Source organism: Protobothrops mucrosquamatus, unplaced genomic scaffold (genome assembly GCF_001527695.2).
Source record: "Protobothrops mucrosquamatus isolate PMUCROS unplaced genomic scaffold, P.Mucros_1.0 scaffold1676, whole genome shotgun sequence".
NCBI classification, from domain to species: domain Eukaryota; kingdom Metazoa; phylum Chordata; class Lepidosauria; order Squamata; family Viperidae; genus Protobothrops; species Protobothrops mucrosquamatus.
Window position 1 is genome coordinate 51,972 of NW_015387832.1, and position 23,196 is coordinate 75,167.

At 41.7% G+C, this 23,196-nt stretch overlaps 1 protein-coding gene across 1 annotated transcript; it reads left to right on the top strand.

Moving 5' to 3' along the window:
- The first annotated feature begins 204 nt into the window (after positions 1-204).
- CARNS1 (carnosine synthase 1) lies at positions 205-14,864 on the top strand. Its single transcript, XM_015822787.1, has 9 exons — positions 205-225; positions 617-869; positions 1,502-1,591; positions 3,445-3,932; positions 4,442-4,643; positions 5,610-5,701; positions 6,780-7,011; positions 9,943-10,214; positions 12,008-14,864. Exons 1-9 carry the CDS (start codon positions 223-225, stop codon positions 13,238-13,240), a joined length of 2,865 nt encoding a protein of 954 aa, XP_015678273.1. The 5' UTR covers positions 205-222; the 3' UTR covers positions 13,241-14,864.
- Positions 14,865-23,196: the final 8,332 nt, after the last annotated feature.

Below are 23,196 nucleotides of genomic sequence, written 5' to 3' on the forward strand. Positions count from 1 at the left end.
CAGAAAGCCAGATATGCTCTTATTCAAGAGTTTGGTGAGGGCACCTGCTCTGCCTAAGTTGCTTCAATGTCCCTTAAAGTTAATTGTAAGGTTGTGGAAGAACATCCTCATCTTTTTTTTAAGAGATTTGTGTCTGGGTTTAGGGATGAGATAAATATTTATCTCATAAATAAAACTTGATTTCTTTCTTTTTTTTCCTTTGCAGTATCTTCATCTTGAACAATGGTAAGTTATTTTCATTGCATCTCTTCTTTTCCTGCCTTTTCTGGCTTTTGTATGTGTTGCTGTTTCATGCATGCACACACAGAGACATATATTCTTAAAGACAATATGTGTGCATATTTTTAAGAATCTTTTAAGAATTGTTAAGAATATCCCATTTGAGATTATTTCTGAAATGAAGATTTGTTAACAAGTAGAAACTGATTTCTAATAGGTGGTGGCTGGTATCTTCTTCCTTTTTGCAATGGAGATTGTTCTCATCTTGAGTCCTCTATGGACCAGCAGCTGAGACAGGGTAAAGCTCTCAAAATAAGTATCTCTCTGACCTTGGATGGATTCTAAAGTGCATCTCTTTGCCTTTTTCTTGGCATATTTTTCAATACTTTGACTGCAGCTGTCTCTGGACCAGATCCACACTGAACCACCCCAAACACCCAAGGAATTGGATTGGGTAGAACAGAGCTTTCTTCCCCCAATGAGTCCGTTGCGCAGTGCCCGGCACCGAGATACACTCCTGGATAGCAAAATTAGCCCTGAGGATGCACAAGCTAAGGCCTGGACTGCCTATTACTATGACTTGTTGCAGTGCAGCTTACAGCAGCAAGGGCTCCCAGAAACCATTGATCTCACCAAGGAGCCCCGATCAGGTGGGTGTCACATCATATTGGTCACATGTAGAATACTGATTGGCTTAATGTACACATAATACAAAGTCAAATGTTTTTAACCATAATTTATTGAATAATTATATATTTAGTCGCCTGATTTGTGCATACGTTTAAACCATAATGGCTTATCCTTATGTTTGGAATCGGGATGTAAAATACAAACCTAAAAAAGATAAAGACTCCTTGAACGAAGTTGATGGCTCATGAATGTATTCATGTAGCTTTCTGGACAATGATAGGGGATTTTAAAAAATCATTTACCAGTTTAGTCTATAAAAATACCTCAGTCCAAGTACTAACCATGTCCAACCTATTTAGCTTTTTTTTAAAGTTCAACTCTGATGGGCTGCCACCTATGAAGAAAAATACAGAGCTTTTGTGCCTGAAAGCTGATGGAATGAATAGAATAAAAGGAAACATATAGGATAATAATCTGTCATCCTGTGATGGAGTAATCCTTGTATTTGAGCACTTCAACTGCCTCTATACCTGTAAAAAGATATTTACAGAGATTCTGCCTTCAGGACCTAGGAAATGACCAGATTGCAAAGAAAGAAAAAAATGAGGCTTCCAGGTAAATGAACCACTGATTTTGTTCTTGTCTTATTTAGGATTTGGACCCTCAGATATAACCATGTGTGTCTTGGGTTCCCCTGCTTCATATCTGTCAGTGCTTCTGGAAGGTGGCAGCCAGTGTCCTGGTAAGTTCTTAAACTAGCATTTTGCTTGAGCTTAGCCTATTCTTAAGGTTTGCTCAGAAGTGCTAAGCTACTGATGACCCGTATGCTCTTCCACTTGATAAATTATATGTGAAAACTCACTACTATCAATTAATCCTCAAAATTTTGTTTCACCCCAAACATATTGTTACAAATGAGCTATGTCAGTGCTCTTCAAGCTAGTGTCTTCCCATATGCCAGAAGTGCCAGAAGATAGATGCCCTTTCCTTGCCAAGGATGCCTTTGAAAATCAGCTGTGATTTTCTAAGATGATAAAAGGTAGCATCCTCTTAATCATATGATAATTCTGATTCTGAAGATGCTAATCATTTTTTTTCTTTTTCTGTTCAATCATGTCATATTTCTTGGAAACTGCCTGAAAAGAAGGATTAAGTGGAAGAGTTTTTGAACAGCAGTGACAATTAAACTAGATATTGGGAAACACTATTTGTGAAGAGCTGCCTGAATCCTCTTTGTCTTAATTTGTTTCTGATTAGATCTTTTTACTATTTCTTTGTTTCAGGAGTAGAGGCTAAAATCAGATTTGGTCACCATTTTGAATGGTTAAGGAATTCAAAGTTGTATATTAAACTGGAACAGTTTTTGGTGTTCCAATTTAGAGGGTTAAATCTGTTTTCTAAGGAAAGCAAGGCAATTCCTAACTGCAAGGATAACACAAAGAACCAGCTCTTTCTTATCCCCCTTCAACATTTTTGGGGTCCATCAGTTTGAGAAAAAAACCAGTTTGTCTTCTCCTTCCATGATAGTCCAAGCAGCACAACTAATGATCAGTGCTGATGAGAGCTGAAGTCCAATTAGGAACGAGGGCTACAATTTCCCATTCTTTGCCTATGCAGTAACTTTTGTCTCAATGTTTTCAAACAGGCAACCTTGGTGTGCTTTCCCCCCCCCCCCCCATTCATTTGAATAAGGAGACTGTCTTTTTGAATTGGGAGGCAAACCAAAGACTTTCCTCCAAAAGGGAACTGAGCTGCTTTCCGGGCGGAGAGAAATGAGCTGGCAACTCACAAGCCATTTTTGCTTCTTTGTTTTTTCTGTTGTCTTATCCCAACATCCTTTCAAAAACAAACAAGCACATCCTTTCCAACAAATAAAATGAAAAAAAAAATGAAATAAGTAGACACAAATTAGGAAGGCCTATCTACACGCCTTTAATTATAAATGTGTTGCTTGTACCTTTGGGGAATTGATGTTGGCAGCTTAAAAATTGCATGTTTAGCTTTCAGAATGCCTTCTGCATATTGCAATAGGGGTTGGATATGACGTTATTAAGTCAGGGCTTGTGGTACTCTCCTCCAAAGTGTAGGCGGGCATTTTTTCCTACAATATTTTTCATAAATCTTGAAAGGCTATCGCCCAAACAGTGAACAACCCATTATAATAGAAGGACTGGCTAATGCATAATAAAAATAATAAAAAAAACAGAGTGACGATGTGCTAATGATATCCTGAGAGATTATTCTATTTTCCTAGTTTGGTCTCACTAGGTTCAGTGGTGTCATGTGGGAAATATGTCAGGATAGCACATTACAGAAACTGGAAGGCAATTTGCTGGTTCCAGAGCCATTGTCAGAGCCAGTAATCAGGGTGCTGGTGGCACACAGTATGTTTTTCACTGTTTTGTACTACCAATCCCTGATTACTTGCCCTGGCAATGGCCTGGGAACCAGCAAATTGCCTTGCTGTTTTTTGTTCTGTTACTGGTTATTACACAGGCAATACATCTCTACATTTTGGTTTGTTTAATTTTTCACAACTTCCTTAGTTTCTCAGATATATTCACAGGCTGGATTTCCCATCTTCCCTCTCCATAGGTAACATGCTGCTGTGCTTGTCACCAGCCTGGCTCTCCAAGGTTCCATCAGAAACTCATCCCGGAGAGTCATCTTTATATGTACTGAAGGCTGTGACGTTTGAGCTTGGTGGTCGCACAGTGCTGGAAGAATTTTCTTCCCCACGTCGGGTCAGCTACTTCACAGGGAGCTTTGAGCCCTGCAAGTTGCAGGGCCAGTCAGCAGCAGAATTGGCCCGAGATCTTGATTGCCCCACGGGAGGTTCGGGAGAGTTGACTCGCCTTCTAGAGGACAAGTTGCTGACCCGGCAGCTCATGGATCAGAAGGGGGAAGTAGCTGTGCCCCCCACCCTGGCCTTCACCTTCAAGCGCCCAATGCTCCTGCGCAATGTGACAGAAGAGCAACGCATCCACATGGTTGAATTGAGTGGCCGGGAAGGACAAGACAACCTCCTGCAGGAGGAAATTACAGCCTTCTTGCAAGGTGGTGCAATGGAGTCCTACAAACAGGTAAGAGTTGCTGAACTGAACTGAATTGAGGGGCTGCCACAAAGAAGAGAGGGTCAACCTATTTTCCAAAGCATCAGAAGGCAAGACAAGAAGCAATGAATGGAAATAATCAAGGAGAGAAACCAATCTAGAACTAAGGAGAAATTTCCTGACAATTAGAACAATTAATCAGTGGAACAACTTGCCTCCAGAAGCTGTGGGTGCTCCATCGTTGGAGATTTTAAAGAAATGATTGGACAGTCATTTTTCTGCAATGGTATAGGGTCTCCTGCTTGAGCAGGGGTTTGGTCTAGAAAGCCTCCAAGGTCCCTTCCAACTCTGTTATTCTGTTCTGTTGTTAGAAAGCAAGACAGATACCAGGTGAAGACAAGGGCATTATAGAGCAAGAGCACTGCAGTTCTTTCTATTCAGATGAGAACATAGCATGAGAGTTGGAAACAGAATACAGAATTTTGAGAAAAGAGCTGGGATGCTTAAGCCTTGCTGCTACAGGTATTATACTTCCACAGGTGGTGGTGAAGCCCTCAGGCTGGCGCTGCAATGGAGCCCAAGCTGTATCGTTTCATGACAAGTCAGAACATGGAAGCGTCCTGCAGGTTGTCCTTACCTTGCTGGAGACTCTAGAGGAAGACGAGAGCATTTTGCTGGAGCCTTTCATTCCTACTGCTCAAATCCTCCAATCTGGGCGTCTAGTTACAAACAACTCCCCAGGTAAGTTTGTCACAAAGCTAATTATCCTTCAGCTCAGTACCTGTAAAGCAGAGGTGTCAAACTCAATTTCACTGAGGGCCGCATCAGCATTGCAGTTGCCCTGGGGGGGCTGGGTGGGTGTGGCCAGAGTGGGTGCAGCCTACTGGGTGGGCGTGGATGGAGTGGGTGTGGCTACTGGGTGGGCGTGGCCAGTTCTACATCATTCGTGTCAAGGGTGCCTATGGGGGCCTGGGCAGGAGTGGGACAGATCTGAGAGTCTCTGGAAGAAGGGGATGGGACTGGGGCAAGAGCCAAGGCATGGTCCACCGGGGCAAGTGCCAAGATGGCCACCACAAAATTGTACATTGGCTCCCGGCTGGCCTGGGCCAGGCCCAAGGCAGCGGGGGTTGTTCCCTCACTGTTTCCAGAATGGCTTCGTGGGCCACATGAAACCACTTCGCGGGCCGCATCCAGCCCCTGGGCCTTGTGTTTGACATGTCTGCTGTAAAGTATAGTTTAATCTACCCTTCCAAGTCCCATACATGCTGGAATACAACTCCCAAACTACCTATAGCAACAATTGGGAATTCTAGGATTTGTAAATCCTTCATATCTAAAAGTACCAGCACAGTGAAGACTCAGTTATTCCATAAACTATTGTTTCTTCTACTTGCTTTGCTTCATTTTGTTAGCATCTCTTGTATGTACCAGGGCTTGAGCATTTTTGAAGATAAGCTTTGTTATGATGATTTGTGATGTAGTAGAACCTGCAAAGCTCACAATACTAGTAGTGATTGTAAGGTTACCATATTCAGATCCACAATTCTCCAAAATTACTTGACTAATAGTACTGCAGAGTAATATAAGCTTTTTATCAGACCTGTCTTGTTCTTTTCATTTTCCTCCATATATTCAGATCCTATTAATTTGTTTTTCTGATATCTTCCATTTCTCTTTCCTATTTTTCTTTCTGCTCTACATCTCCAGTTCCAGGCAACATATCTCTGCAGTCCAATCTGGCAATCCGAATTTGTGCTGTTGTATGCAGATCCCGAAAAGATCAGCCTCTGCTAAGCAAGGTAAAGGGGACTCTGTGCCCAACTGAAATTAAAAGAAAACAAGGAACGTATCACTGGTAGAAAAGCCACAGACCATAGAAGAGCCATATATAGCACAAGAGGTGATTAGTATATTCACAGCAATATTGGTGTCCCACTTTGTACTTTTCTATGGAACAGTGTAAAAATAATTGAGCTCACAATTATTGATGCTTACAGATACAGCAAACCTTTCATGCCAAAATAATGTCTCGTTAAGAAATAAGCTAAGTTACTATAATCAGTCATCAGATTGACAATTTTTACCCTCCTGCTGGGTAGAAATACTCTAATCTCTATAAATCAAACAGAACTGGAGACCTTTCTGTATTATACAGAAATAGTCATAATCCAATAAAGTGAACCCAACACTTAGGACTGTTCAAATGGAGATATTAATAAGACAAGTTGACAATAGTTCAAAAAGATCTTTTTTCGTATAGATTTTATTAGTTTTTATAGGGTTAGGAATAAGGTGGGGTCGGGGTTGGGATTTGGGTTAGGGTTAGGGTTAGGATTAGGGTTCGGGTTGGGATTGGGGTTTTTCCAAATAACATTCTCAATATTTAGCAAACAGCATAATGTCTGGGTTCATGTGTTTAACAAACAATAATAGATAATAGTTAATTATCATAAACAATATGTTAATTAATCACTCAATAGCCTTCTTCTTGCTAATATATATTCAAAATTCCATATCACATTCCTTTCTCTCTACCTCATTTTTCTAGCCATTGGTAGAAATTATCCCATGTTCTAAAGTACACTGAGTCTTCTTTCTCTTTTATCTTTAAAGTCAATCTATCCATTTCTGCACACTCTAGAATTTTCTTAATTAGTACTTCTTCATCTGGTAAATTTTCATTTTTTCAATGTTGGGCAAATATTAAATATCTGCAATCTTTCTTATAATTAGCTCCTATTATTCCTAACAAAAATAATTCTGGTTTAAAGTCTGTTTGTTTTTTAGTCATTTTTTCCAACCATAAATGTATTTTAACCCAAAATCTTTTTGCTTTAGGGAGTTCAAAAAGATCTTAAACCTTTTGGTTCTTTTCAGGTAATATGTGGTGTAGGTCCAGCAAATAAGCCACTGAAGCACCAGACCACAGTGCCTCAGACTCTGGAAAGAAGCCTACAGCACTGGGGCATAAAAGATGAGATCCAAATTGCTGCAATCCATGCCCAGATTAAGCAAAAAGCAGAGGCTGCCATGAAAGCCTTCATGGATATGGAGACTAGTCTATCAGTTGAGCAGAAAGGTGGTCACCAAGCACAAACTGACATTATTGGTAAGCTTGTAGCATCAGTCATTATATCTTATTGTTTATAAGATATTGTGGGGTACTGCAGTTTGATTGCACAATGAAACTGGGGCTGTCAGAGCAGCTGAACTGCACTTTTAGCAAAGCATGGGGCAGTAGTGTGAAGTGGCTTTACTGATTATAGTAACAGGACCAAATAGCATCCCACAGCATTAAAGAAATTCCTTTCCAGGTTCTCTGTTCTAGAAATAGGCTTGCACAATGTCTATTTTTATGTTTATGTTAGCAGCTGCTTGCCTGATAGTGAGACTACAAGTCTCTAATAAAAAAAGAACTGCAGGATATTTCATTTATTTTAAACATTGCTGCTGCCTGCCTTCTTGGAATAGAGGCAAATTAGGGTCTTCAAACCACACTGTATTGATTTGGATTAGTTTATTTTTTGAGTATGTCAATTGATTCCAGCCTCTGAGGGTGTAGTTGAGCAGTAGGTTCTGGTGCAATTTTTCCCTTAAAAACAACCAATTAAGAAAAAGAACCAAACTTGGTTGCCACCAGTGAATTAAACTTGATATCACTATCTCACTTTATCTGAAATTCACAAGTCTGATTTTTCATGCTAAATTATCTATTTTTCATTATACTACTATGTGCTGAGCAAACTTGTCCCAGCCTCCTTACTCATTATTGACATCTTCTTTGCCTCACATAACTTCAACTATCACTTGATAACAAAAATAGGGGAACAGAAACACACCCTTGGTTTGCTATTTTTTTCATTGTTCACCTCCCCCCCACAATAGCATGACTGATGTGACTGCTTATGGTGAAAGAGAATTAGTTATGAGAGGCTTGGAATATGAGTCAGGGCATTTTTTTGTAGAGCTGGATATTGGGGAACCGTGTTTCCCCCAAAATAAGACATGGTCGAATATTTTTTTGCCTCCAAAAGAGGCATTAGGTCTTATTTTGGGGGAATGTTTTTTCCACTGTCTTCCCACACTCCAGTGGCACTGACAGCCCCATCCAGCATGAGCCTGCGTGGCTGCCACTGGCTCACTTCTTCTGTGGCTGCTCACCACAGAAAAGGCCTCTGCCAGCGAAACAGAGGCCGGAGGGCGACGTGCGCTTCATCCCGGAGCTCCCTCCTGGGCTGCAGAGGCCTTTTTTGAAGGCCTCTGCCAACAAAATGGAGGCCGGGGGCTACGCGCATGAGCGGCGGCAAGTGGCTACAGAAGAATTTGGCTGCCGGCGGCCATGCGGGTTCCTCCTGGATGGGGCTGTTGGTGCCGCCGCCGCGAAGCAAGGCAGGTGTCGGGGCATGAGAGGCCTGGCTGTGGGGGCCCTGAGGTAAGTGGTTGCGGGGCGCATGGGGCAGCTCCACCCCCCAGCCCAGCTCTAGCTTGATTTTTATGTCTGCACCTCGCCCCATCTCGGGCAACCAGAAGGTGTGATGGAGTGGGCAGGGTCTTAACTAGGGCTTATTTTTGGGGGGTAGCTCTTATTTTTGGGGAAACACAGTAGGAGGGAAATAGGAATGAAAGAAGTGAAAGAACTGAAAGTAAAATATATTGGGGGTTTTTAGTATGTTAATAATTAATATTTTAAGATATTTTATAAATTGGTGTTATTTGTTTAAACTTTGAGATGTTTGTATCTAATAGAAAGTTGGAGATCATTATTGTTGTATTAGTTTGATACACAATTTTTGTCACTTTTAATTTGTTATGTTATTCCCCTTCCCTTTTTCTTTTATGATAATTTGTATTATAATAGTTGATGTTGAAATTTAATAAAGATACTATTAAAAAAAGAAATGAAATTAAAAGTAGAATGACTTGTTGATGATCTCTGGCAGGGCCAAGGAGGGAATGTCCTAGTTTTTCCTTGATCCATCAGCAGCTTTTAATGCCATCATGGTATCCTTCGGTGAGGATTAGGAGTGAGAGAAAATGGTTCTCCCACTCCTAAATGGTTTTCCTCCTTTCTCTGTGGTTGATTCCAGTTGGCAGTGAAGGGTGAGGAAGAGATCAATCTCAAGATCATTGAAAGGGGAAGTGCTTCAGATCTCAATACTCTCACTCCCCTTTTTAATAGCTACATGAGGCTGCTTGATAAGGTCACCCATTAATTTGCAGTTGGATATCTTCAGTATGCTGACGATACCCACTTATATATCCTGACCCCAAGCTGACCAGGTGATCCTGGGATGTCTCAGTGTCTGGAGGAAGCACAGATCTGGATAGAGAGGAACAGAAGCTAACCCTGACAAGAATGACTGGCTGTGGGTATTTGGACCATTCAGGTCTCAAAATGGTCCATTTTAAATCCTAAATAGAGCTGTACTTCCCCCTTCAGGACAACTGTATAATTTGAGGGTCTCCTTGCACTCACAGCTCCTTGCTGAAAGACCAGATGGCAGCCATGATCAGGAATGCCTTTGCTCTAATTCATTTTGTGTGCCAGTTGAGTTCATTCCTACACTGGGAGGTTCTAAGGAAAGTTACCCATACTTTGGTCACCTCATGTTTGGATTATTGCAATGCCCTATACAGGAGGCTGCCCTTGTAGACCAATGAGAAGCTGCAGCTAGTCCAGAATGCAGCATTTTGGCAATTATGGACATGCCTTGGTGAGTGATTAGGCAGAGTCACCATGCTCTAGGTTCCATTGATTGAACATTGTCACCTGATGGGGCCCAGCAAGCAAGCATTCTTTGTCATAGTGCCTATCCTCTAGAGCAGTGTTTCTCACCGTTGGAAATTTTAAGATATGTGGACTTCAACTTCCAGAATTCCCTATCCAGCATTCTGCTGCACCAGAGGGATGCCTTTGTTCCTTTACTCTTGTGTTAGGGACTATATCTAGGATCAAAGATGGCCTTTGTGGCCATTCTATGGGTGTTCATCAAGGCCTTGTTAAAAATGTTCACTTTTCTTTGGCATCTTCTTTTCACAGGGGTGGATTTTCTTCTGAGCTCAAAGGACCAGGTGTTGCAATTGGTAGCCCTGGAGATGAACTCACAGTTGTGCCTGGAGACTTGCTCAGCCCTTGAATTCATGGGCCGGATGGTGGGGGTCCCAGGAGGCGAGACAGCATGCGCCTTGGTGGAGACAATGCTGCGTCGTGCACAGTGCCACCTGATGGAGGGCAAGCATGTGCTAGTGATTGGGGCCGGCGGATTCAGCAAAAAGTTCGTCTGGGAGGCTGCCAGGGACTACGGGCTAAAAGTAAGATGCGGAAACACAGACTTGTGCAGCCCTTCCAAGCTGCAGGATGGACTAGCTAGAGCAGCACCACCCCACAGTCCCTATCTGTATCCCATCAATGTCATGGGCATCACCTAAACAGAGAGGGGAGTAAACCACGTTACCCATCAGAAGGGCTTGCTCTTTGCCCGTAAAGCTGAGGAGTTGGCCTGTCCCATTTCCAGCCTTGCCATCTCTCAGGAGTACTTCAAGTGGGGCATTGGAGGGCCCAATCCAGAAGCAAGGTCCTGTTGGAAGAGTCACTGGGGATGGAAACAAGTTCTGCGGACTTCAGAGCTGCCTTCCACCACTTCCTGTCTCCATGTAATAATGTTAGGATGCAAATATGGGGCAGGACAAATGAGCTAGCTGTGGAGATTGTGTATTCCCACTTTTCTCAAGAACCATCCACTCCCATTGTTATTTTGGGATGGTTCCTAGTCTTCAGTAGCAGCATAAGAGGCAAAAACTGAAACTTTTTTTCATCACTGAGAATTCCCAGAATATCAGGCAGGCCTGCCCCCCCCCCATCTTTCCAAATATCTTTTTCCTGATTTTTCCAAATTCAGGATATAAGTACTGTTCCCTACAGTCTTATCAGACACTGGTGCTTTCCACCCTTAGAAGAGGTAGAAATGCAGTACAGTACTGTTACTATTTCAAGAAGAAGCCATCTTGGGTTTGCTAGTCTCAAGGCCCTATTTCTGAGGCCTACTTATCACTTGTGCAACTGCCTGTTTAGAACCAGAAAGAAGGCCCCTCCAAATAAGTTGGATGTTGTATGGAAATTAGATGAGGGGATGTATAAAATAGGTCGGGGTGGGAAGATGACTGGAATGAAATGAAAACTAACTGCAAGTGTAGAAGGATACAGACAACTCAGCCAGAGTCCAGATTTAGTTTCCGAAAGCTCATTCTATTGTCCCTGAAGGTTTCAAGTGCTTTAGTGTCCGCTTATTCCTCTGCGACTGAAGGATGAATTTGCCCCTCTTGGAGCCTTGATCCATTCTCCAGTTCAGACCCTGAATTGAGCACAATGGGTACATGTGTCACAGTCTTATATCTACAACTGCAGCCTTCAAAGTGGGATGGTCTATATCCTATGCTTTATCCAAGTTCCTCCTGGAAAAATGGCTTGGCTCTGAAGTTATCTAAAGGCTTAACAGCCTCCAGGTCCCTGGAGTTCACTGATAAAAAAAACACCTGCAGTGAAAGAAATAATGTTGACCCATCCCCACACCCTTGCTCTTAACTCACAAAACCTAGTGCTGGTACTTCCCTGATCTAGTCAGAGTCTAGTAAAGAGTGGAAAATGAAAATGTGGTTCCCTTGTTCACACAGCCCTTCCCACGCAAGCAACAGGGTCATCTTTGATTTCTCAAGACTGTGAACGCTTTTTAGCCAGCCTGCCTACCAACATGGGTATTGCCTCAGCATTAATTCCTCCTCCCAAACTTAGAGGACAATGGAGCTCTTCCTTCTAAACCCTGCTGCTGCAGAAACGGGGATCTAGAGAAAGCTCAGAAAGCTCAACCAGCTTGATGGAATGGAATGGTCAGTTCATTGGGGAAGCAGCTGCCTATTGATAGTGCCTTCTTCTTAAGGGATTACTGTATGGTCCCTGACCCCAAGGAATTGGCTTTCTCTGATACTGCCTATAGTGATGCATCTCTGATTTTCCCCCCCTCCTTCTCTGCATCTCTGCCTTTCCCACTTCCCCACCCTGTTTCTACTCCCTTTTCCTTCTCTTTTTCTCTCATCTTTCCCATCCCCAGATCCACCTGGTGGAGACCGATCCCAACCATTTTGCCTCCCAACTGGTGCACACCTTCATCCACTATGACACCACAGACCATACGAGGGATGAAGAGCATGCCCGGAAACTGCTGGGGCTTATTCAGGAGAGGGGCCTGCATCTGGATGGCTGCCTGTCCTACTGGGATGACTGCATGGTCCTGACAGCGCTGATATGTGAAGGACTGGGTCTGCGTTGCAGCTCCTCAAATGCCATGCGAGTGGCCAAGCAGAAAAGCCGCACTCACCAGCACTTATTGCGGCGGTGCAAGGAGGGGTCCCGCTGGTCCTCTGCAGCACTCTATGCTGTGCCATGCTGTCACCTGGAGAGCCATGCTGATGTGGAGCGTGCTGCCAGCCACATTAATTTCCCAGGTGTCATGAAGCTTGAGTATGGGGCCGGAGCAGTAGGGGTAAAGCTGGTGGAAGATGCCCAGCAATGTCATCTGCACTTTGACAAGATCACACAAGATCTGAAGGACGACTCGGATTATTTCGGCATTGGGTTGGGTTGGGGCAATAACATGCTATTGATGGAATATGTCTCAGGCACTGAGCATGACGTGGATCTGGTGATATATGAGGGACGGATGCTAGGGGCATTTGTGTCTGATAATGGGCCCACCAGGGTGCCCAACTTTACAGAAACGGCAGCCTGCATGCCCACCTGCCTGCCCCCTGAGAGTGAAGCACAACTTATCCATGCTGCTTATCAGTGCTGTTTAGGTTGTGGTCTCACTGATGGTGTCTTCAATGTGGAGCTCAAGTTGACAGCTGCAGGCCCCAAACTTATTGAAATCAATCCTCGCATGGGTGGCTTCTACCTCCGTGACTGGATTCGGGAGATCTATGGAGTAGACATCATGCTAGCTTCTGTCATGGTTGCCTGTGGAGTGGCCCCAGTCCTGCCCACACCCTCCCATCCCCGTACAAAGCTTGTGGGAGTGATGTGCTTAGTGTCACAGCATCTTCAGGCTCTCAAATCCACAGCTAGCCTAGAGATACTTCAGGCCCTACATGAGCGTGGTGTCATCCGCCTCAACTTGCTTGAAGATGAGATCGTGTCTAAAGAATATGAGGAGCCTTATTGCAATGTGGCTTGTGCCAGTTCTAGTCGCCATGAGGCCTGTGTCAAGCTACTAGGCATCTGCCAGGTGCTGGGCATTGACTCCCTGCATTACCCTGTTGCTTACTTCCTTTCTCACTTCAAATAGCCTTGGAGATTCAGCTCCCTCAGGTTGGAGCTGAACTTGCATGTGTGTGAGAAAGAGAGTGAGTGTGTATGAGAGAGAAACTTGTCTATTCCTTCTAAATTATCCTCTCCTTATTCCTAAGTTATCACCACTGGAGTTTGCATTACACAAACTTCCTACTTATTAGTCTCTTTGGAGCCATCTCTGGGAAGTGCTCACCCTTTGAAAGGGCTCACTTCTTTTAGGAAAGGATTTTAATAACTGAAATCCTCCCCTTCTTTCTACCCTCTGTGTGAGGCAATTTTCTTCTATTTTATTTGTACTTGATTAATCTTCCTGGTCCCAGCCCTTGGTTTCCAAATTACTCATGCTCCTGACCATAGATAAAGTGAAGTTCCAGGCTCTTCACTTTTCTCTTTCTTCCATCGAAAAAGGGGAAGTTCTTTTCAGATAGCCCCGGAGAGAACCTATCGCATACTTCCAGAATCAATGGAAGAGAAAGCTTGGGTCAAATCTTTAGAGGCTGTACCATCCAATATTTCACCAGCAACATACTACAATGAACGAGTAAGTGATATTTCTGAAAGCACAGGTTTTTTTTCCTGAAAGGAACTGTTGTATGCAAACTCCATCCATATACAGGTGAGCATCTAAAAACCAAACCAACCTACTCAAAAAAAAAAAAGGATCATGTGCAAACATACAGTAACAGATGTTTAGCAATAGTATGTAAGATTCAACAAGATCTGCTGGCTCCACACTTGTAAACTTTGCAATTAATAGTTTAGTGCCTTCTGATCCTTTTTAGAAGCTAACAAGGACAACTCTGTTCTAATCAAATGACCATAAAATAGTAAGAGGGCAACAGAACATGCTGTGGTGAGTCTTCATATTCATAACTGATGCTGGGAAAACCTATTCTATATATTATTTGTGCTTGTAAGGGGTATAAACATCCCCTTACCTCTGTAATGTGCCAAGAATTCCACAAAAGAATATTACTATAACAATATTTCCAAGCACATGACAATAATCTATTATAATTGTAACATTTTCCAGTGAACGATTGCATCCCTAACTTCCAATAATCAACCTTTCAATGGAACTCTAATGACCTTAAGTTCCTACAATACCAAGCAGCCATAATGCTAGCATTATAGGGTTTCTGCAGTAACAAGCCATAATTTTGCTACCAAGCTGAATTGTGAACTCATTATGCTTTATGCATAATCCAAACATCCCCAAATATGTAATGTTCCTTTAGTACACTAATAATACACTTAAGCATACTTCTAACCAGAGTAAAGAACAATGTAAAAATAGTGTAAATCTGTGCAACTGAAAAGCATTTCTGTCTTTTTTCATGGTTTTTTTTTTACTACTTTCACAACAAATGGAAAACTCAGTTGGCAACTGAGAAAATATTGAGAACCTATAAAACTTAAAATAGCTAACAGCTTGATCCTATTTGGATCAAAGAATTGGGAATTGGGAGTTTTAAAGTAGTCAGAATTGGCTATCAGTGGGAGCATTAGTTAAGCATGTCCTCTTAACTGGTTGGTGACTCTACCTGCCTATTTTTCCATAACTTCTGTAATCAAGCAGGTATAATAGTTTCTCCCCAATAAAATGCCATGCAAAACTATCAAGACTCCTGTAGTGTTCTTTATAGCTGCACCACACCTCATTTCCCACTTAGAAGTGGACACATGAAAAGCTGGTGAAGACTCACCTACAAACTAATGAGTGGTGGGGGGAGAAGACTTCAATTATATAGAGATGACCTTCACAATCTTGTTAGTTTCAAAGAGACTTCCAGGTGACCTGTTTCCATAAACGAGACAGAATGTTCCAGATTTTGGATTGACCACCATCTACGAAAATCTAACATTGACTCCAAGTCTTCCTATCAGTTGTTCTCTTCCAACTCTACTGCCTTTGGCACTGACCTATATAGGAAATTTGATCTGGACTGGATTTTATCTCTTCCCCTCAGTCCCCAAAAGGAAGAACAGTTCTTCCTTTTTGAATCTTTGTCTTACCTGTTCTGCATGTTCAGGCAGATGCATCTGTTTCAACTATTCATGACAGGACTGAATTACAGGCAAGGTATTCTGTAAGAAGCTAAAAGCAAACAGAAAATTGTCATTTATAAGCACCAATTTCAATTCTGACCTAAATAGACCTTAAGATTCAATCTTTTCAAATTTGGATGAAATATGACATTTTCAAGCCTTACCATCTGAAGCAAGCTTCATTCACAGGATCTATGCTAAATATTTCCCATTTCTTCTTATTGGTTCCACCAGAGTGTTTATTAATTCTGAAGATACAAATTGCATTATGAAGTAAATCAGGTTAGGTGACAAGGCAGATTGAAAGAAATTAGGCAAACTTTCTTAATTTGCATCAAGTTTTGTTCTCAAGGAAGAACTCCATGTTGCCAGGGATTTGTAAAATTTTGTCAGTGTCTGGGGTTGCTAAGTAGTGTGAGAAAAGCACTTGAGCAATGAGTTGTTGGAAGGCAATAGAATGGCAGTCTTAAACCAAAAAGGGATATGTTGGCACTGGGAATGGCTGTGGAGAAAAAAAGTAAGAGCCAAGCAATTTCTGTTTATTCATGAAAAATGACTGAACTTTACATCCTCAGTAATTTCCTCCAGAAATCTTTGGAAATTTAAACTGCATGGGGTCCTACAATACTCTTTCCAGAATGTCAGTCATTGGTTATTTGCTGAGATTGTGGGCAGAAACAGTGTTTACAAACTGGATGTCAAAATTTAACATATCTTGCCCTATTCTTTAGATGCCATGGGCCGCTATTCTGTATGGAGTCAAGCCATCGCCTACCTCATCATTGCTACACCAAGTAGCAATACTTTGGGTTTCAGGCAACATTCTGTTTCTGTACTGATGGGAGATGCCAGGGATTAAAACAGGAATCTTATGCATGCAAAGAAGACACATCACAATCATAGTCCTTTCCCAGATAGCATTTTTAGTTGCAAAATATGGCTCTGGGTCAATAAGTTCAGGGATGGTGAAATTAAATTCTCTCCATTCAGAGTCTGAAATCACATATAAGAGGAATAAGAAAAAAAAATAAACTGTTTCCTTGGGAGTTTTGCTGCTCTAGGGAATTATACAAAATGCTAAGTCAAAACTCCTTGGTGGCTTTGCATAAAACTTCAGTAACACTAACAAGAGCACTAACTTCTCTGATAGACCACCAGCGACCTCCTCTATCTACAAGGAAACCAAAAATAAAATAGCTCATGAGAACAAAGTTTAAGGATGATGGTATCAATTAAAGTAACAAAAACTCTATGGATCTAAAAAGATTAGCTGGGAACTAATTAGAACAACAAGATTGAAGAGGCCTTGAAGGTCTTCTCGAATCCCCTGCTTGAGCAGGAGACCTTACCATTCCAGACAAATGGTTGTGCAATATCTTCTTGAAAACCTCCACTGCTGGAGCACCCACAATTTCTGAAGACAAGCCATTCCACTGATTAATTGTTCTCACTGTCAGGAAATTTCTCCTTAGTTCTAGGTTGTATCTCTCTTTAATGATGTTCTACCCATTACTTCTTGTCCTGCCTTTAGATGTTTTGGAGAATACGTCAACCCCCTCTTCTCTGTGAGAGTCCTTCAAGTACTAGCAGGCCACTATCATGTTACCCCTAGTCCTTCTCTTCATTAGACTAGTCTATCAACCGTTCTGTCAACCATTCATCATACAGATTAGCCTTCAGCCCCTTATTATTTTTGTTGTTTCTCTCTGTACTCCTTCTAAGATCTCAGCATCTTTGTATCAAGGTTACCAGAACTGGACACAGTATTCCAGACGTGGTCTCACCAGGGCATTGTAAAGCAGCACTATCACTTCATGTGATCTTGATACTATCCCTCTGGTGATGCTGCAAGGGAAAATTCTGAATAAATAGTTATTCTTGGTTCATAATTTAGAAGCACCCAAGCAACAATCATTTGGTAAGCTGAAGCCTGAAGGAATACAGAATTCTTTCTATAAGAACTACTAGACTAGGATTTTTCAAACTGTGTTCTATGGAACCAGAGGTTGGAACTGAACTTCTCAAGGTTCCATGGGCTAAAGGCAATCCCACCCCCTTTTCTGCAATGGACTAAGGAGAAAAAAAGGTTTCTTTAAAATACAGTAGGAAGGGTGGGGCTTGTCTGCTGACATTCAAAAGGTCCACGTCTCTTGATCAGAAATTCTGGAATGGGAGTTTTTGTTTGCTTGTGTAACAAACAAGCTTTAATGCTTGAAAAAAAAATGAAACCCCTAACCAGATTTTAAAAAAAGACCCTATTACAAAACCTGTGATTGTAAGGCGCACTAACTAAAGAGTAAATTCTATTAAATTCAAGAAGACTTGGGTCCTTCCAGAGTTAGCAGTTTCAAGCATTACCCCATCAGCTGTAACTATAGTTTGGGTCATTTTCTGTTTGATGAGGTAAAGTAGTATGCATGTCATAAGAAAGGGGGAAATTCATAAGTATGTCATATGAAAACCATTTTCTCATATTTTAATCAATTGCTATATGTGCACAAATATGCACAAATGTGCATAAATGTGCACTTACAAACTTTATAAAGTATTTTATGGCACTGGAAAAAGATACTAAGGACCCTGTGACAAAATAAGATATTGTACATTGTGTTAGTTCTTCCATTCAAAATGTTACAGTATTGCAAAGCCATGCCTTTTCAAAAAACTGGGAGCATAATCTATCTAGTGAAGACCATATTATATTACCACCACACAGATACCCACGCACCATTTTTTTAAAAAGTAGGATTTTGTATAGCCTGAGAAAAGAAAAACAGAATTGAGAAGTTATAAGAAAATAAAGTCTGGATCATAGCGCCATGTGTGTGCCCTGTAAAAAGCTCCTGAATAAAGCATGTCTATTCTGAAAAAAAAAACATTTATTACAAAAGCATTCTTAAACAAAAAAAAAAAATAGTAAAAAGGCCTCATGAAAATGTTTTTCAGGTTTGTTTTAACCAACTATTCATTTCTTAACTTTATTTAAATTGAGAGGAAAAGAAAATAATTTCTTCTGCTGCTGCTACTACTACTAAATGAATGTATCACAATGTAATTGACAGGGTTCTGTTTCTTACCTATTTCTAAACAAGTACCAGTAGTCCTAACTCTAAGTGAAGATAATGTGACCACAATTGTGTTTGCGGTTTTACTTCAGCTTTCCTTTGCTTCTTGCTATTTCCTTCAGCTGAACTGGGGTTCTGTCTCTTGCTCTTTGAAGACATCTTGGTGTGGGGTAAATAAGCAAGTGAAAATAAGAGCAGATTATACGCGATGCCATATTAACTTGACTGTAATGACAGTCACTGTCCAAAGCGGTTTCTAAACGAGAACGACCTGTAGCATAACCTTGCATGCTAAAAAACATCCCCTCCTGTTGAGATAATAATTTGGTTCAGGATTTGCATTGAGTTACTCAAACATTTGCATCTATTTAAAGAACAAAATCCACGGGAGTCAACAGTACTTTTATGCTTTTCCTAGTGTTATCCTCATTCCCCAAGTTTTATTGCTTTTCACCATCCCTGATTTTTTTTATTAATTTAGCCATCAGAATTTTTTTGTTGTTGTATTACCAAAAGGGGAGAGAGGAATTAAAGGGCAAAGCTACAGCTGTGAGGGCTGAGGGGCAGGGGGACAAAAATGATTCAGGAACAGTGCTTCATATTACTCTTACATCTTTTTTGGCTCAAGTAGGTTGGACAATAAACTATACTTCTGATCTAAACATCAATTTTAAGAATTCTTTCTATCTCTTATTATTCTTACAGTATCTGTAATGGTCATTATGTGGCCCTGTTAGGATTGCAAATACTCCTCGCTTAACTATAGTAATTGAGATGGGAATTTCCATCACTGAGCAATGCAGTTGTAAAGGCTGATGTCTCATGACGATATTGCTTATGGATGGCAGCACCAGCACTTCCCATTGCTGTCATTAAGCAAGGATTGAAGGCCAATAAACAAGGACCTCCTCACCACTTCCTGCCAACTTCTGACAAGCAAAGTCAGCGGGGAAGCTGGCAAGAAGTTGCAAGTCCCATGAGGCTTGCAAACAGGTTGGCAGGCAAGTAAGTAGTTACTGCTGGGTGGGTATGCAAGTGGCCACTGCAGTGTGAGTTTCATAGGGCTAGAAATGAGGGCTGCTGGGTGAGGGAGGCCAGTGAGGTGCAGCGTGAGTACAGCAGAGCCAGTGATGGTAGCTGCCGGGTTGCAGAGACTTATTAGAGTGATTTGTACCCTTTCATGCCAGTTTCCCCAGTGGCTTTGCTTGTGGGAAGCCAGCAGGAAAGATTGATCATGTAAGCACAGGATGCTGCAACTGTCATAAGTGCAAGCTGGTTGCCAAGCACCCAGACTGCAATCACCTGACCATAGGGGCAATGGACAGCCAAACTTTGAGGACTCATTGTAAGTACCCCTTGTTCAGGACTATTGTAACTTTGATCTGTCCCTGAATGAGAGGCTATTAACTGAGGACTACCTGTAACAATTCACGAATTGATCCTCTTGGTTTTTTTTTTTAATTGTAACAGATGTTTAAGTTGCAGCAAAGAATCTTAAAAAAAAAATCACCTCCTAATTATACTTCTAATAAGCCTTAGGAGTTTTGAAAGAAAAATCTTCATCAGGGTCCAGTCTAAGCCAGGAATAAACAAAATGGAGACTGCTTTAGAAAGAAGGTTGTAGTTTATTGAAGAGCAGAAACAGACAGAGGGCTCTGAGAAAGCTGACCACATGTAGCAGGGAGTGGTGGGTTTTTATACCTTCTTGGGCTTTTGAGGTTGTTTCCTGTTTCTGTGGCATGAACTTTGACCTGAGGTTCAGTGTGCCTTTCTGGTATTCTGATAGTGGTGGGTTAATCCTATTATGTACAAAAGGTCATATCCTGCTTCTCTGGGCTGTGGCTGATGGCTTACTTCCTTTGTTGGATTTCTTGGGTGAGGGTTTGTTGATTCTAGGGATCTTTGTCTTTCTAATCTCATCAGCTTGTAGCTTCTTGGCTCCAACCTTTCTGAAAGGATTATTGAATTTGCATTTCTACAGACCTGGTTTCTGCTGAGTTTCTGGCTGGGGGGAGGGAGAAGTTTCTGCCTTTTAAAAAAAGATTTTCTCCATTATTCCTTTGGAGAAATATATTCTGCCTTTTTAATATTCCCCAAAATATTTCTTTCTCGGGGGGGAGGGGCTGACTTCCCACAGGAGCAAGTTAGATTCTTCCATCCTAGCAAATCAACTAACCTATCCTTACTATTTCTATCTGCATAATACATAAAAACCAGTGCAAAAGTTGCAGATCTAAATGAACAGACACATCTACACTCTGTGCTGTATCATTGCTGATCTGTTGGCAGCTATGATATTAACTCATTCTGAAGATTGGTCAATGTTTTTTAGCTCTGCATCTGAAACTAGAGTAAAGTTGGACTTTTCGGGGGGGGTAGGGCTCATGGACAGTTAGTGTTTCTGCTGGCTTTGCTCTTGTTTCATTATGTCTCTCGGAATTCAAGCAACCTTATCACTGACCCTGGGCATAATCTTTAAATCATTTTTTTTAATCAGTTTCTCGATCCTTTAAAATGGAATTGTTCAAATTGATTTTTCATGCTTATATAAACAACATGCCCTGCTTCTCAACTTCTGGACTCAAGTGAACCATTATTCTCTTCTTCTTCTGCCTCTCATACTTTGTGTTGTGTTGTGTCGCTTTGTGTTGCCACCTACAACCATGATAAAAGGAAGCTGTTGTGAAAAGCACCAGGTTATCTTTTCAGCAAGAATAGGCTTTTTCATAGAAACAAAAGGAATTGGTTTCCCTGGTAATAATTACACTTTCAGCTGAATACAACCACTTTCTTTGAATGATTGTCTGTGTATGTTATGGGATCAAGATGGTTTTTTTTTCATTCAAGAATCTGTAGCAACAATGCAGGTTGTCAAACTGGCAGCCTGTGGGCCAAATGCAGGTCACGGCCACCCTGGCTCTACAAAGGAAAAAAAAATGTCACGATACGTCATGTGACGCAATCGAGTTTGACACCCGTGCTGTAGAGGATACTGGATCCACCGTAATTTCTCCTAAGAGCAGCTGAAGGGAGGAAAGATGAATTTATAGTGCTCTGCCTGTTCTAAGCATAATGAGAGTGGCAGACATGGTCAAAGATAGGTTAAACTGGTTTGTGAGCAATTGGTGGGCAGAAGTCGAGTGAAAGCCACGTTGTATAAAATTACACCATGAGCGCAGAAATTTTAAGGAACTTTATCTCAGGGACATTTATTTATTTCAATTTATAGAGCCACCCATCTCACTTATCCAACTTTGGGCAGCTCACAAGTTAAAATAGCAAAGGCAAGCTCATATAAATGCATTAAAACACATAATTAAAAACATAAGCATTTGGGAAAATACCAATCCACAGCTCACAGATAATATAATTATTTTGCAGAGTCCCCCACATCCCTAGGACTCCCAGCCTTGATGGCACAACTATATCTACAGGGACTTCCTAAAGACCACAAGATTGGGGCCAATCTAATTTCAGAGGAATGACGTTACAGACAGTAGATGCAGTGGCAGAGAAGGTTCTTCTCCTGAGATGGAGTTCCTTCAAAGATGGGACCTGAAACATGTTCCTTCTGCCACATCTGATGGGACAGATAGATGTAATGGGAAGAGGCAGCACCTCAAATAATCCAGCATCATGCCATGTAAAGTTTTATAGATCATAACCAGCAGTTTGAATTGAACTAACAATCAATGCAATCCACAGAACAGAGCTGTAATGTGCATTGATCTTGGAACACACATAACTGCCTGTGCCACTGCATTTTGTACCAGCTGTAGTTTCCACAATAGCTCTTAGATTTATATACCGTTTCATAGTGCCTTACAGCCCTCTCTAAGAGTCACAGAGTCAGCATATTGCCCCCAACAATCTGATGCTCTTCAAGGGCAGCCCCATGTACAATACATTACAGTAATCCATTGGGAGATGACCAGGGTGTGTGACAGAGTAGAACCTCTCGATCCAAGAATAGACACAACTAGTGCACTAGCGGTATCTGAAGTTGCACAAAGGCCCTCCTAGTCACAACTACTACCTGCTCCTCAAAGTAGGAGTTGTCAGTTCAGAAGAATCCCCAGATTGTGCACAGAATATGGAGGAGAGCCACCCGTCCAGCACCAAATATAGTAAATGCCCAGATTCCAAAGGTCCCTAAACCACAAAGCCACTCAGTCTTGCCAGGGTTGAGCCAGAGCTTCTTGTTCCCCATCCAAATCACTACAGCCTTCAAACATTGAGTCAAGACCTCAACAACATTGCAGTTCATCAGTGGCAGAGATGTATAGCTGGGTATCAATCAGAGTACTGTTGGTACCTCATCTTATGGAGGCGAATAACCTCATCCAGAGGCTTCATGTAGATGTTAAACAGAAGACAACTGAACCCTGCAGAATCCCACATAATCAGGGCCAAGGGTGGGACTTCCCACTCCCAAGCAACACCATCTGGAACCTACCACTGAGGAAAATCAGCACAATACAGGGAGGCCCAGTCCTAACCTCCACAGTTAATCCAGAAGTATACCAGTCAGTAGTATTGTAGACTGCAAAGGGGTCAAGTAGAGTGAGGATGGATATATTACCTCCATCCCGCTCTCACTAGGAATCATCCCAAAGTGGCGCCAATGCAATTTGAATCCCATGCTCCTTTGAAACCTGACTGAAAGGGATCAAATCAATCCACTTAAATCAGAATCTGCTGAAGCTGTTGTGTGACCATCTTCTTGACAACCTTCCACAAACAGGAAGGTTAGATACTAAGTGAAAATTTCCAGGATGGATAGGTCTAATAATGGCTTCTTGAAGAAGAAGCAAACCAGTGCTTCATTAAGAGACAG

What these genes read in the sequence shown, in the direction of transcription:
- CARNS1 (XM_015822787.1), top strand. An exon ending in CAATGGAGTCCTACAAACAG is followed by an intron (nt 3,933 to 4,441) that starts GTAAGAGTTGCT and finishes ATACTTCCACAG; the next exon opens with GTGGTGGTGAAGCCCTCAGG. An exon ending in CCAGGGACTACGGGCTAAAA is followed by an intron (nt 10,215 to 12,007) that starts GTAAGATGCGGA and finishes TCCCATCCCCAG; the next exon opens with ATCCACCTGGTGGAGACCGA.